General features: G+C 49.3%; 1 protein-coding gene across 10 annotated transcripts in view; it reads right to left on the reverse strand.

The window, feature by feature from the left end:
* Window positions 1-2,575: 2,575 nt before the first annotated feature.
* Window positions 2,576-16,239, reverse strand: part of TK2 (thymidine kinase 2) — a 34,101-nt gene continuing 20,437 nt past the window's right edge. For 9 of the 10 annotated variants that reach the window (XM_045442987.1, XM_045442985.1, XM_045442982.1 and 6 more), the window contains 4 exons: window positions 11,953-12,041; window positions 11,271-11,350; window positions 8,736-8,816; window positions 2,576-7,565 (listed from right to left, as the gene is read on the reverse strand). In XM_045442987.1, the coding sequence (XP_045298943.1) occupies window positions 7,467-7,565; window positions 8,736-8,816; window positions 11,271-11,350; window positions 11,953-12,041 (349 nt within the window). In that variant the 3' untranslated portion in view covers window positions 2,576-7,466. Of the gene's footprint in view, window positions 7,566-8,251; window positions 8,319-8,735; window positions 8,817-11,270; window positions 11,351-11,952; window positions 12,042-16,239 lie in introns of all 10 variants that reach the window. The other variant, XM_045442981.1, reaches the window with a different exon arrangement.

The following is a 16,239-nucleotide window of genomic DNA, read 5'->3' on the forward strand; positions in this document are numbered from 1 at the left end:
CAGTTAAAACCAATGCTGCAATAAATAACCTTGTGCATAGATATTTTTATATTGTAGAAAGTATATATTCGATACCACAAGTGGGATCCCTGGGTCGCAGTGCAAGTGCATACGTACTTTGTCGGATGTTGTCAAACTTCTCTCCAAAAGGGTTGTACAAAGTTACACTCCCACCAGCGATGTACGTGAGTACTTGTTCCCCACAGCCTCACCAAAAGAATGTGGTTTGTTTCCCCCCACACACCCCTGTCTGGGAGGTGAGTCAGTGTTCTTTCAGTCCGTCTGGGCTTTTATAACAAAATACTACACACCAGTGGCTTATCCACAACAGAAATTTATTTCTCACAGTTCTGGAGGCTACAAGTCCAACATCATGGTGCCAGTATGGTGGTGTTCTGGCGAAGGTTCTCTGCCGGCTGCAGACTGCAGACTGCCGACTTCTTGCTGTGTCCCCACACGGTGGAAGAGGCACGGGAGCTCTGTGGGGTTCTTTTACAACAGCACTGAATCTGTTCATGAGGTTCCATTCTCACGCCTAATCTCTTCCTCTTGAAGGTCCCCTCCTAATACCATGGCCTTAAGCATTAAGTTTTCAACATATGGATGGGGGGTGGGGGGACTACAAATATTCAGATCATAGCATCTGCTTTTCTCTGAATGAATGTGTTTTTCACATGTTTAAGGGCCATTTTTATATCTTTTTTGTAAATTGTCTTTCACATCTTTTCCTCAGTTTTCTATTTGGTTTTTGGTCCTTTGTCCTTCAATTTTAAAGAATTCTTCATGGATATTTAGGAATATTAGCCCTTTGTTACATATGTTGCATTTTTCTCCCAGTTTGTTAACTGTCTTTTGATTTTGTTCATGCTAGGTTTTATCACACAAGTTTTAAAATTTTTACTTAGCCAGAATGATTAACATTTGGTTGCCCCTGGATTTTGAATCATCATTAGGAAGCTTTCCCTACATCAAGGTTTTAGAGATGAATTCATCCACATTTTCTTCTGGTACTTGAATGGTTCCAATTTCTACATTTAGATCCCTAACCCCTTGGGAGTTTATATGGCATTAAAATACGGATCTTTTACCTTTTTCCAAATGGCGACCTTAGCCACCATTTTTGTTAAAAAGTCCATCTTTACCCCAATGGTTTGAGATGGCATCTTTATCATGTAAATTTCTATATGTACTTACGTCTATTTCTGGGCTATTTTATTTCACTCTTCTACTTATCTATTCATGCATCAGTTCCACACTGTTTTAATGATACAGGTTTTACAGTATGTTTTACTGTCTAGTAAGGCTAGTTCTCCATCACAGTTTTTCTTTTTCCAGTGGTTTCCTGGTTATTCCTTAATGTTTGTGTTTCTATATAAAATTGAGAATAATGTATATAATTCCATAAAATAGACCGTGGTGTTTCTACTGAGATTGTATTAAATTTGTAATTTACTTTAAGGGAGAACAGACATCTTTATATTGAGTCCCCCTATCCAAGGATGGGATGCCTTCACATTTGTTCGTCTTATTTGGTGTCTTTGAGGAGTGCTTTAGCATATTTTTTGTATGTTTTTGTATGTATCTTGTTAAATTTATTCCAAAGTATTTAATCTTCTTTGTTACCACTGTAAATGGGATCTTCACTACCGTTATAACCTGTTGATCATTTGCATATGCTAGTGTTGTATCCTGCTACTTCAGTAAAATTCTATAGTTGGTGTTGGTTTTATCACTGAGTCTTTGGTGTTAATTCTCTACCCCAACAGAAGGGAGTGCTGAGGCTGCAGGTGCCTTCCTGCCTTAGTGTGGGTTTTCTCAGGGATTATTTCAGGATGGGGGGTAGCTATGAGGAGCTAAACTACATGCTTCATGAGTGGAGGGAGGTGTCTGTCCTGGCCACCAGTGTGCACCTGTCAGCCAGCACAGGGCCTGGCATATGGCTGATGCAGGGGAAGTGCTGTCAAAAGACAGGGAGAGAATAGAGGCCTGCTGACAGACTTCCTGGGGACAGACTGCAAAGATGCTGAAATAATATTTCCCCCATAGCCCTGATAAACATTCCCCCCTCCAGGAAGGTGCAAGAGTGTCTGGTCTCCTCTCCAGCCAACTACAGAGACGTGGAAAGGGTTTGAAGGAGCAAAAACAGCCTGGCACCACTGCAGACCCTCTGTGTCCATCACTCATTTAACTCACCCCTTTGTAGTCTGTGCAGCCTCTCTCCTCGTGAGGGAGAAAACAGAATCCCAGTGTCCAAAGGAGGAAGAAACAGAACCAGAGAAGCAAGGTGACCTGCCCCAGGTCTTGGAGCCAATAACCGGGGAAACTGGGATCCCAGCCCATATTCTGACCCCAAAGCCCAAGTCCCATCCACAAAGCCAAGTGGATCCCAAAAGGTGAGATTCACTGAACACTTAACAACTGGTCACTGTTCATTTTCCTGGGCATTTCCTAAGATGAGCCTGGAGTTGCCAACACCTACCCATCCCTGGCTACAAATACACCTGCTCTGTGCCTTAGGGAAAGGGTGAGTGAGAGGTCACCTGAGCCCATGGGGAAAGAGGTCTGCCGGCAAATAAGCAAGAAAACCATTCGTTTATTGTGTAAGGAACTCCAGGGCCTTGCTGGTACAAGAAGCAGTGTCATTTCTCACGGCCTGAGGAGCAGTTATGTCTCTCCCAGCTCTCCCTCTCACGCCTCAGGATGCCAGGCGCAGACCCAGAGTCCCCACGAGAAACAGGAGCATTTATAAAAAGAAAAGAAAGGCCAGTTGGTTGCCCCATACTCTGCTATTCTAGAAAGGTCATGAGGCACTTTACAGAGGTAAAGTCCCGAAGGTCAGCCTCAACCAGGCCTGTGACCTGTGCCTACTGAACAGATACATCAAGGTGGTCCCAATTAATTGGTGAGAGCGTGTGCCCACGCCGCTGACGGAAAGTGCCAGTCACTGCAGCTGCTGCCATTACTCGGCCAACGAACTGCATTCCAGTCAGTTTTCCAGGAAACATCAGATGAACTAACATTTATGGGACACTTACTGCCTACCAGGCCCTGGTCCAGACCCCTTCCATATGCCAGGTCAGTTATCCTCACAGCCCTGAAAAATGAGCAATGCTCCCATTTGATAGATATGATAACCAACACTTACAAGACATTCAACCACCACCAAGATGCCAAGTTTTCTTGGAACTCTGGGATGTCCAGTCCTAGAAACTTTAAACCCAGGAAGTTCCCTGGACTCATCATCCCCGGGAATGGTGTTAGAAAACAGTCTCAGGCCCACCCCAGAACTGGATTCCACTCAACTGGAAACTCTGTGGGTGGACCTGGTAATCCATGTTTTAACATGCCCTCTGGGGATTCAGATGTACTGAACCTGGAGAACCAAGAGCTAGAGATTCCCAAAGGGCACAAAAGCCAAGAGTCATCAGCAGCTGCAGACTCCCTAAAACAGTGCTTTTCCCAATGTGTGTTCCGAGGAATACTGGCACTTCTGGAGATTGTTAATGGATATCCCCCAAATGAGGGGTTCTACTGTCAATGAGTCTGAGAGTCCCTGGCTTAAGTAAGGGTGAAAAGGTGTTTTTATCACAGGACAGCTTGAGTTTATCTATACTAATGTATCTTGTGCATCTTAGAGAAAATACCCAGGTGGTGCTTCCCAAATTTCCTGGACTACGGAACCCTCTTTTCTCAGAACACCTGTTACTCTCTCCTAGAACACCTGTGTTCCACGGACCCCAGCCTTGAAGAACAAGCCAAGAAATGCAGAAATTCGGGAAGAGAGCAGCAAATGTGGATACCCACTCTGGATTCCGCAAGACTAGCTCTCTCTCAGCTTCTGTTTAATGACAGCCTTTGGCAAGCTCACTATCTTATGTAAACTAAAGGAACACAGAGTTCACTCCGCCTTCTTAGAGGAGCTGCGGGGTTGGGGTTATTAGGAAAAGAAAGCCCTGTGCCAGTGACCCTGGGGCCCTGGGTGAGTAATCCACCACCAAAGCCCAGAGGCACCAGGCGGGGTATTATTATTATGAGATTTCCAACAATGGAGGGCTGACATTTCCAAGAGCTCGTCAATTACTTTAATAACTGTAATTCTTCTGCGTGGAGAGGCCACAGGGATAAGTATTACTCATTCCACAGATATGTGAGCATTTGATGTGAGCGCCCCCATCCGGCCCCAGTGCTCTAGGAAAACAAGATGGCACAGATTCAACAGCACCCAGGGGGTAGGTAGGTTCTGGAAACGCCTTCTACCTTTTCTCAGAGTTGTATACACTTCAATCCTTCCCCAGGTCTGATGGTGGGGGTCTGGGGGAGTCCCGGCTAAAGGTCTCCAACTGATATATCCCACAGGCAGGGACGGGTACACTTATCTAGGTAAGTAGCTCAGGTGGAAATGAAAGAGGACAGGAAGAGAAATGAAAGATGACATTCTTTCCCGGGAACCACGGTTGAGGGAGGGCCTCCCGAGAGCCAAATTGTGGGAGTGCATTATACTGGTGGCCTCTGCCCTTTCCGGGCTACACCCAGCGCAGGAGGCGGGTCGAGCTGAGGACACTGTGGTCCCTGGCAGTGAGGGTGAGGTGATGTGAGGGCACAAAGGAGGGAGAGAGGGTGCCACAGCACTGACACCACATCTGTGGCCCAGCCTGTGGGTCCTGACTTCCTTCTTGTCTTTCCCCCACCTCTAAGGCCTCTAGAAAAATCCTGTTAGAACCTTCTGGCTTATCTTAGTTGTGCCTTGCAAAGGTCCTCATCCACATGAGAATTAAAGTATGAATGGGGGACAGACAATATGTCCTGATGCCTTCATTAGCCAGCGTAGGAACTCTGGCACCATCCTGGACAGGGAAGTCCCTGGAGGAAGGAAGCCACAAACCAGGAAGTTGAGCTGGGAACAGAAAGCCAGAGAGAGCCAGGATCCCATGGCCTCGGAGCCACCATACCAGTCCTGGATCACCCACCTCTGCCCTTTTACGTGCAAGAGAAATACACTTCTATCTCATTTTTTTTTTTTTTAATCACCAGGTACATGAACTATTTCTGAATGATTCTAATCATGCATTTTGCATATAAAATTAAAAATATGAAGTATAAATCAGAATTATTTCACTAAACATGCTGAGTACAAGAAGATGTATATGCTATTAAACATTTTTTTTTTTAATTACCAAGGGTCAAAGCCGCTGAGGTGGCTCTGGGGTATACTCATGCAATGCTCTACAGAACCCCACCTCAGGGTAAGAATGGGGCAACACCAATAAATCTGAAACGTCACTGCCCTGGCTTGCCCTGTCAGCAATTCAAGGAGCCAGCCCCTGCCATGCCCCTCCGAGCCATTCCTGGGAGTCCCTGAGGAGTGCCTCCCTCAGCTCTAAAAACTAGGTGTCGTGCCTACCGTGTGCCATCTGCCCTCTTCCTGCCCTGCTCCATGACTCCTGATGTCACCAGCCCTGCCTGCCACATGGGGAAGGCAAACCTCATACGTGCAAGCTGAGCACCAGCCATTTTGTGTGACATACGTGGGCTGGGAGATTTTGCCACCTGCACTGGCCGCTGCAGGTACACGGCATCCTGTCCGTGGTGCCAGAGCAAGAGGATGGCGAGCTTTTTTGGACCCAAACCTCCCATGTTAGGAAAGATGGGGTTTAGAAAATGAAACCACATTATCCTACTGGCAAAAGGATGCTGCAGGGAGCTAAAATCACTGGCCTAGGAAGCACTCCAAAATTAACCTCAGGTTTTCAGTGAAGAATTTATTGGCTACTACAGAGCAAGATTTTATTTATTTTTTAAAATTACATTTCCCCCAAAACAGATGCTCAAATTAAGCTGTGGGGAAAATACTGGACTGTTCGTCTACAAATTCCCAGAGACTTCCCTGGCCCGTCAAGATCCCCGGTAGCACAGGCTCTCGCCTCCCCTGGGCATCTAGTCAATCACTGACATTTGGGCTGAGAGGCTCATCCCCACGGGGCTGCCCCTCATCCTGCCCGCGTAGCCCAAGATTTGGTCCAGGAGTCACAGTCTTGCCCCCTTAGTGCTCCCTCTGGAACTGGACCACCAGAGCACCTGTAACCCACGCAGAGTCAGACAGCTGCACGCATAGGTGCCACACTCCCGCAGAGGCCGTGGCAAGGCCTTCCAACCTGCGTTTACACCAACCGCTGCTCAGGAGAGCTGAGGCCTGCTTCCCCAAAGCTCACAACTGGCCCTTCTCTGTGTCGACAACAATCTTCTGATCTCCACCCACCTCCAAAATATCAGGAATACCAGTGCTCCAAGAGCCTTTGCTTGCGAGCCCTGACCTTCTTGTCCAGACTGTCTCCTAAGAGAATGTTATTTCTCTCTACTTCCCACTGGACTCAAGAGGCAGCTATGGCTGTGATGTATTGTTAACAGCTGAGAAGCTAAGATATATTCTGAACCAATAAAGATGAGTTCATGCTCTATGATCCAAGGTGTCCCCTTCATGGAAAAACATTTCAAAAAGACTTAAGGCCACTCAGGCCTCTCCCACAGCCCACAGACTCTCAGTAATTCCAAGGGCAAAGCTCCTCACACAGGCCATCACAAGGTAAGAGAGCCTCAGAAGCCAGGGCACTGGTGCCCCTTGCCCCAGCTTGGCACCGGGCAAACCACCCAGGCACCAAAAGCCATGTCCCTGACATGGAATTGGCAGCAGCTCAGGCAGGCCTTTGTCACCAAGGACACCAAGCACCGTGCAGAAGTCAAAGCACGATTCTCTCAAGGACACGGAAGTCCAGATGATGAGGTGGTAAATGCCGCAGCAGCCTCATGCTGGGAAAGCACTGGACGCTGGGCTCAAGCCAAACACAGCACAATTTTGTGAAGGTCTAGGAATGCTGACTGTCCTCGAGAATTGCTCACATAATGAGAAAATGAGGATGCTGGCTCCACGCACTGCTGGCTCTCCCCACACAGACGTGAGATCTCTAGCAAGGGAAGACAGGCTCTCAGGATGAGAGGCAGAGAACGTTTCAGAGTCGCCAAAAGTCTGAATTGTGCCAACTCCACTGTCACTGGCTGTGTGACCCTGGGGAGTCCCTTGGCCTCGCTGAGCTTCAACTTCCTCCCTGGGATGTAAGGGCCACTACCCCACCCTCCTGGGTGGCGGGGAAGGGTTAGAGACTCCAAACCCAGCATGAGGTCAGGAGGCTCTTCCCTTAATCAGAGGGACCCAGCAGTGGGAAACCACCAGGAGAGGCACTGGGGGAATGCAAGGCTACGACCACCAAAGGGCATGACAAACCCACTGGTCCCATTTGTCATTTACCTGCAAGGACCAGAGACCCAGGATGAAGACACTGGCAAAGAGGAAGAGACCACCAGGAAAACAATGTGGCCAAATATAAAGCCCTCCCGAAAGTTGATTTTCCCAAATTGCTCCTAACAGCTAACTTGGCAGCAGTGGGCATTTTTCTGGCATGATCTTTCCTGTTCTATGAGCCATGTTTCTGATTCTCTGGAGTTAGTATGCGGTCCCGGTTTTGTTCAAAGAGTTCTAACATTTTCTTCCTGTCGTGGTCAGCCTCAATCACCTGGAAATTAAACACATGGATCACCGGGCTGCACTTGACCTCAACATCCTCCTCCCTGCACGATGAAGAGGGGGAGAGGTACAGACAGGCAGGATGAAGCGGGAGAGGCAGAGAAGCCCAAGGTCACAGGCAGAGAAAATGGAAGCATAAAAGCAAAACAGCACCTGGTTCTAGGTCAATTCATATTCTCAACTGTGTTTTCACTTAAGAATCCACTACAGCTGTCCCTGTGGCCAGCCCACGAATGATGTTTTTTTTTTTCCCCATCATGTTATATTATCCAATCATGAGGGGGAAAAAATAGATTTTACTTCTTCAAAACTCCAGCACAGTAATATCTCACTTTTCAGCAACCTCATGGCCCGCGAGCACCGTGAGTAGAAGTATTTGAGAAGCCCAAACAGATGTCCCTCAGGCCATGCACCAAAGTCTGTGTGTGGCCCTCCCTTGCATCCCACGCTGTGCACGCACTCCTGACAGTCTTAGCACCCATCTGCCTGCCTCAAGAAATTCAGCAGCAGCAAATCAGAAAACGAGGGGACAGGGAAGCAGGGAAACACGGATGGAGCGGACACGGCGACACAGTTAGAAGTGGCGAGTGTCAGCAGGAGAAAAGGGGGCAACTATACAAAGCCAACGCGGGAGCTCAAACACGTGAGTGGTGTGGGGCAAACAGTCCTACACACCTCAGCACCTCCTAAGGGCATCGCTGGGTAACAGCCCAGGACAGCAAGTGGTGCTCCTCCAGATGCCCTGGGTCACCAAGAAAGGGGGCAGTGAGGCTCTGCGCCTGCTATCCACTGAAGAAGGGACGGCTGCATCGCAAAGACCACCAGCTCGAGTGCTTAAAGCCAAAACGCACGTCTAGAGGCTTCAGCCATCGGGGACACTCCTTCCCTGGTGAGGCTGGATAAGTGAGATGCTACTGTGGCCACCGGTGTAATAACACTGGGACAGGTCACCTTCTCTCAGGACTGTCCAACTAACTCTGAGATTCAGTCCAGAATGGGGACCGGGCCAGAGAAAGAGCCCTTTCCACCCTCCCTGCTTCCTCCTTCTCGATCCTCCAGCTATGAAGGAACTCGTGCTTCCCCGGACTACAGAGTGGCTGACATTCCCTGGGTCACTCCTCCTTCTAGAAAAGTCTCCTGCCCTGCCAGGGGAACTTACCAGAACAGGGGCTGCCACAGGGAAAAGGCCTCCTTTGAAGAGCCACTCCTCATAGAGGCGGTGAAGAGCATCCAAGTATTCCTGCCAGGAAACACACACACACAGACACACACAGACACAGGCTGTCAGGAGCAGGGAGGGGGACAAACCTCTCCACCAAGGGTCTTAGGCAGGGGGATGAACGTTGATGACCACAGGGCAGTGGCTTGGACAAAGGAGCCTACAACTGCTGACCTGGTCCAGGCGGACAGCAGTAAATGCAGCGGCTGCCTCTGTCAGCCAGCTCGGGCAGGGCAACAGTTAGAGGCTTCACTAGGGCCGTGGGCTCCACCCCTCCCTGCTCCACTGGTGCCTTACGCACACCCTCCCACCTCGCTTCTCACACTTCCTGCCACTTCTCCAGCAGCAGGGCCATCAGCTCCTTCATGGTGGAGCCCACAGCTGCCCCACAGCTGGACAGCCCAGCCCTGGGCAGCCTCTGACCCCTCCCCTCTGACCTTCCCTCCAAGAGGACAATGACCCTCACTGGCCTAGGGAATCCCTTTCCTGCTGCTCCTACTCCCTAGATGACCTACAACCTGTGGACCCTCTAGACCATGAAGACCAACTTCATTTAAAAATTTTTTAATGTTTATTTATTTTTGACAGAGAGAGAGAGACACACACAGAACATGAGCAGGGGAGGGGCAGAGGAAGAGGGAGACACAGAATCTGAAGCAGGCTCCAGGCTCTGAGCTGTCAGCACAGAGCCCGACACAGGGCTCGAACTCACAGACTGCAAGATCATGACCTAAGCCCAAGTCGGACGCTCAACCGACTGAGCCACCCAGGTGCCCCATGAAGACCAACTTCAGAAAGCCCCACGAGGTGGAACCCAAGGGAAAAGAGGCCCGGACATGCCCCTAAGCCATTAGTGCCTCTGCACAGGCAGGACTGGACAGCACACACTTCCACATGCACAGGCCAAGGTGCTTTGGCTGCCCGTGACCACCTCCCCAAGCAGCAATTTACTGCCAGCCCGGAAGTTCTTAGAGAAACTGCACTGACACCTTTTCATCCACCACTGAGTTCTCCCTTGGCAACAACAACAGGTTTGTCCTATAGGCCACATCAGAAATGTTAGGATAATGGCTTGGCTAATGGCTTAGAGGGACTCCAGACTTGTCATTTCTTCAGAACATCTGTGTCACTGCACAGAGTGGCCATGCCCTACCTTGGCATGGCCCAGCCCCACTCCACTGCACCCTTCACTCCTGTCTCTGGATTTCAAAGGAGCTGCCTAGAGAGAGGCCCATGCCTTCACGGCTGGAATCAACCTTTCTGGTGCCCAAGGAAAACAAGGCTAGGCAGACCTCAGGAGCAGGACAGGTCTTCCAGGGCCCCAAGTCCAGCCCATCCTGAGCTCAGACCCCCATGACACCCCAGTAAATGCCTGCCAGCCTCTGTCTGTGTACCGCTAGAGGCATTCGTGTAGGGCATTCAGTTCAGTACTAACTGAGCAACTCCTAGGTGCCAAGTCCTGGGAAACATGCTGGGGATGCAAAGGGAATAAGATCTAATCTTAAAAAGCTCACAGTTTGATGATAGATGGGGAACAAACATACAGACAAATAGTTTCAGTATGCTTGTCCTTAGGGCTGTGATCATAAGACACCCAGAGGCTAGAGGAGCACAACGGAGGGAAGGTCAGGGAAGGCCTCCTGGAGAAAGTGACATCTGAGCTGAACTTGGAAGGCAAAAGAAACCACCATACAAAGGCACATTTATGTAACTACATGGTGAGTGTGTTTGTGTGTGTGTGTGTGTGTGTGTGTGTGTGTGTGTGTAGCCACAACTAGTCTCTATGGCCAGAGCATGAAAAGCAGGAAGTGGAGGGAGATAACACCAATCGGGCAGTGGGGACTTCAGCCTAGACAGCGGCAAGGCACTGAGGGCTTATGGCTGGGAAACTGCATGAATGGCATTCTATACTGGACACATCACCCAAGCAGCAATGTGGAGACCAGATTTTGGAGGGAACGTGCGGAGTGAAGGACCAGGACAAGGAGGGCAGTCCAATGGCTACAACAGTCCTGACTACAGTCCATGTGGCCCTGAGCCAGGACCCAGAAGGGCAAGATGCTGGGCAAGTTGTAGAGAAGGCCACCGCCAAGCCCAGCACTGCACTAAGCACTGGGGATGCAGTGCAGGTGGGAGGGCACGTTCTAGCGAGGACCCAGAGCTGGGCCCAGAGGCAGGTCACCTTCAGGAGGTGGACAGGACGAGCCCTGGGGGCACCTGGACAGGGAGTGGAGAAGGGACGCCTCTGAGCACAGAGGGCGCCAAGCAATGAGTCTCGAGCCACAGGAAGTGAGGTCGATCTGGACTCTGCACAGGGTCTCCAGCCACAGAGGAAGTCAGAGTTTACCCTCCTGCATGCTCAGTTCCCGTTTCTTCCTCTGTGACAACAGCACAGTGACCTCACAGAGGGAAGGGCCGGGCTGCGATGGACATGGTTTCCCGGTCATTTTGAAGCAGGTTAAAGAGGGCTCTTACCAGGGAAATGACTGTCTCCTCCTCCCTGCATCTCATCTGTAACCTCTGATAACAGGTCTCAGGGGTGGTCCGGAGATAAACTGAAATTAAAAAAAATCATACATGGTTCTAATTACTCTGGTCATGGCTTGGAAGTCAAAGCCGAGGGGAGGGGGAAGGAAGGTGTGTGGGCAAGACGTGGAGAGAAACATCCGCCAGCAGCTCTGAGCAGAAGACACAGACCACAGCCAGCTCACAGCCCAACCACTAACCAGCTGTGTGGCCTGACAGGCATCTTGACCCTCATCCCAACTTTAATTTTCCTTCCATGTCACCAGCCCCACAGGGTTGTTCTGAGGCTGAATGAGCTTCCATGCATACACAAAGCTTAGCACGGGGTCTGGCACAGTGGGTCTCAGTAAATGTCCAGATCCTGTCCCTCCTCCTTCTCATATAAACTAGAAAAAACAACATCAAATCACAATGGACCAGGGGAGAGCAGCTTGAGTAACAAAGCCCAGGGAGGGTGCTTCTATAGGAGGAACCAAAATGCCCCCAGATTCTGTCTGCCATTGGACAGAAGGCTGAATTGATGTGGGAAAAGAATCACCAGTGGTAAGGGCCCCGCCCACCGTCCCTGCTGGTTGGCGGTCCAGCCAAGCGCGTCCTCACTGGGGGAGGAAGGTCGGGAGGGGCCTCTCACCTATCAAATCAATGGACACGTCGATGTTCCTCACAATCCAATCAAACCATTCTGCCAGAATCACATAGTCCACTTCAGGCATCTTCCCACTATAATGAGAGTTATTAGGGTTTTATTCATCAGAAGGACCTGTGGATGGCTTCCGTATAAAGGGCATGACCCAAGGCACAATGGTATACCGCGATCCATGTGATATTGGGCCCGAAACACCTCAGGCCCTCCACCGCTGGGGGACAGCTTATGGTCTAATGCAGCAAGAGTCATGGAACTGTTCGATGGGAGAGCTCATTTGGGATCTGAACTACAGGCAGAGAAAGGAACTCTGAAGCCTGTCCCCAGAGAACAAGGATAGCACTCAGTTTGGAAGGTGGAGCAGCAAATCAATTCCACCTCTAGAAGTTTATTTCGTGGAAATAATCATGGATGTCCACCACAGCACCCCCTAAAACAATGAAAAGCGAAACCTTGGCCCATTGACAGAACAGCAAACCATGCAGTGACTGAAAGACAACATTGTAAAATAATACTTAATGACATGGAAAATGCTCACAATCGAATGTCCCCTGAGAACAGCAGGACAAAAAACTGTATACAGTATGACCCAACTATATTTTCACAAGAATCCGTTCACATATTATGAAAAAAGACTGGGAAGAAAAACAGCAAAATGCATACAGTGCTTTTTTCTCTGAGCTGTGGGACCAGAGGGGACTTTGTTTTCTTTCTACCTTTCTGTATTTTCCAAAATCAGCAACATATTCGTTCTCAAATCAAGGGTTGGGTCGAGGGGAAATAACTACATATTTAAAATGTGAACTGAAAAAGGAAGGAAGGAAGGAAGAATTCAAGACAACAGTCTGAGCATCCACGAGGCCTGGCGTCTCTCCCCGGCTCCAGCGGGTTTCCCGCACCCCAAGAGGAAACCAACGGAAAGAGACAGAGGAATGGCAGCTAGAGGGCACAGGCCTGTCAAAGGCCAGGTGATCTGCCAAGGCCCAGGAGGGGAACTCTCCCTTGTAACACCCCACCTACCATCTTGGATCCACTCAGAACAGGGTCTGGAAGGACTGACTACAGGAAAAGGGTCGTGCCTGGGCCCCAGGGTGCACAGGGGGCTTCTCGTTGCCCATGAATGGTGGGGGCAAGAGAAGAGCCCAGTGGAAGGGCGGTCTAGAGCTGGCCCCCTGCCAGGTGCTGTGAATGGACTCCCACCTGATGGGGAAGAGGGATGCAGGGATGGGCATGGACAGAGGTAAGAGCTCAGACAGTTGGAGGGGGTGCTCTGGGGGACGAAGGGCACAAACAACAGGGCATGGCACAAACTGGACAGGGACACTGCCCCTAGTCCCTGAGACACCATGATATCCTCAGGGGAGAACAGCTAGCTGTGCCTGGGCCGAGCAGCAGGAAAGTGTATGGTACCTGAGAGAACAGTGGGGGCAGAAGGGCAGCTGCCGGTGCCTTAGGTCTTCAGGCATCAGATCTCAGCCAGGAGACCTGATTAACATGCGAGGGCTCTTGGAATGAGCGGGTAGAGGAGGGTGGTTGGAAGAAATCCCACAACACTGCAGAGAGGACCCGAGCCAATGCAATCCAGGAACTAAAGGTAATGACTTTGTGACCACAGGCTGGTATGGTGTGAGGGCAGGTGGCTGTCTCTTCTCTTATGTCCTTATAGCCCATTATTGGGGTGCCTGGGTGGCTCAGTCGGTTAAGCGTCCGACTTCAGCTTGGGTCATGATCTCACCACCTGTGAGTTCAAGTCCCACATCAGGCTCTGTGCTGACAGCTCAGAGCCTGGAGCCTGCTTCAGATTCTGTGTCTCCCTCTTCCTCTGCCCCTCCCCTGCTCATGCTCTGTCTCTCTCAAAATTAAGTAAACATTTAAAAAACAAATTAAACAAAAATGAACTACTGGGACCTCATCAAAATAAAAAGCTTCTGCACAGCAAAGGAAACAATCAGCAAAACTAAAAGGCAACTGATGGAATGGGAAAAGATATCTGCAAATGACATATCAGAAAAAGAGTTAGTATCCAAAGTCTATAAAGAACTTATCAAACTCAACACCCAAAAAAACAAATAATCCAGGGAAGAAATGGGCAAAAGTCATGAGTAGACACTTCTCCAAAGAAGACATCCAGATGGCCAACCAACACATGAGAAAATGCTTAACATCACTCATCATCAGGGAAATACAAATCAAAACCACAATGAAATACCACCTCACACCTGTCAGAATGGCTAACATTAACAACTCAGGCAACCACAGATGTTGGCGTGGATGTGGAGAAAGAGGATCTCTTTTGCATTGTTGGTGGGAATGCAAGCTGGTGCAGCCACTCTGGAAAACAGTATGGAGGTTCCTCAAAAAATTAAAAATACAAATAGCCTACGACCCAGCAATTGCACTACTAGGCATTTATCCAAAGGATACAGGTGTGCTGTTTTGAAGGGGAACATGCACCCCCATGTTTATAGCAGCACTATCAACAATAGCCAAAGTATGGGAAGAACCCAAATGTCCATCGATGGATGAATGGATAAAGAAGACGTGGTATATGTATACAATGGAGTATTACTCGGCAATCTAAAAGAATCAAATCTTGCCATTTGCAACTACGTGGATGGGACTGGAGGGTATTATGCTACGTGAAATTAGTCAGAGAAAGACAAAAATCATATGACTTCACTCTCACATGAGGACTTTAAGAGACAAAACAGATGAACATAAGGGAAGGAAAGCAAAAATAATACAAAAACAGGGAGGGGGACAAAACAGAAGAGACTCATAAATATGGAGAACAAACTGAGGGTTACTGGAGGGGTTGTGGGAGGGGGGATGGGCTAAATGGGTAAAGGGCATTAAGAAATCTACTCCTGAAATCATTGTTGCACTATATACCAACTAATTTGGACGTAAATTTGAAAAAACAAAAAATAAAATTAAAAAATAAAATTAAAAATAAAAAACATTAAAAAAAAACTTAAAAAAAAAAAAAGTAGCCCATTATTTATTCAGGTCTGAGTGTTCCAGGGAAACCTGACCCCACCCCAAGCTTCTGGGAGGGCCCAGTTGGTCTAAGGTAAGTACTGTCCTCTCACAAGCTGCACCAATCAGTACAAGGCATCCCCTGGCCACACGGGCCCAGCCTGGGCCAGTGAGACATGAGGGAGGCCTGCAGAGGTTGATAGAAACCGTGCTTTCTCACACTCAGAGGAAAGCCACTGGCAAGACACATACTCTGGCTAGCAAGTGAGAAACCTGGTTCTGCCACAGCCATTTCGTCACCATGGAGGAATCATATTGAGGATATGAACGAGACACAGGAGTAGGAAAACAAGGCTGGAGCCACTGAATGAAACCAACCCTGCCTGCCATTAAGATAACCACTAATGACCTCATCCTTCAGGTTACTTGGAGCTGGGTTTCAGTTAGTTGCAGCTCAGAGTATCTGATTTCAGGAAACCAAACCACTCTCTCTTCATGTGTTTTCTTTCACTGGGAAACAAAGTTTCGTTGTCCAGAACAAAATTGACTCTGAGGGAATGAGGGTTTCCCTAATGCAAGCTGCTAATCAGCCCCTCCCCTTCTCCACTAAAACACAGACCAAATAGCCTGAAGGCACAGAACAGACTAGCAACATAGGGCTGTGGACTAGTGAGCAGGGCCAGAGGCAGAACTGCCCAGTGCCTCCCAAGTCACTGATGCTTGCTGGACAGTCAGGTGTCATACTTTGCCCTGCAGAACTTCACATGTGTCTGCAAGGCTCAAGGAAGATTTTGCCAAATCCCAGAGCTGGGAAGATCCCGGAAGCTGGAACTGCTGAATTGAGTCACCATGCAGAACACATGCAGCACAGTGTTAACTAAAAAACCAGACCAACACTACCAGAAAAAAGGGTCACGATGTGCATGGAAGGACGCAGAGGCATGGGGATGGGGCTCACATCTGCGGGAGTCTCTGGAGCCTGCCTGAGAGCCACTATTCCCCTGGAAATCAGTTCCAGATGATCTCAGGACACTTCCTGAGGGGCACAGGGGCCTCCTGGTCCCACCCCAACCCAGCCCAAACTGGCAGCTTCCCCCACAGACAGGAAGAAGGATATCCCTTTCCAGCCTTCTTCTGGAGAGGTCCTCCGTGGGGGCAGGCTCCCTGCCAGCCGGGTTGGCAGGAAGACCTCCAGGAAACCCTTCTGAGATTGCTGGGAGCACTGTGCTAGGTGGTCCAGGACAACCTGTCACCGGCTAAGCTGAGTGAGGAAACGGAGGCCTGGTTTCCGTGACT

Source organism: Leopardus geoffroyi, chromosome E2 (genome assembly GCF_018350155.1).
Source record: "Leopardus geoffroyi isolate Oge1 chromosome E2, O.geoffroyi_Oge1_pat1.0, whole genome shotgun sequence".
Classification (NCBI taxonomy): domain Eukaryota; kingdom Metazoa; phylum Chordata; class Mammalia; order Carnivora; family Felidae; genus Leopardus; species Leopardus geoffroyi.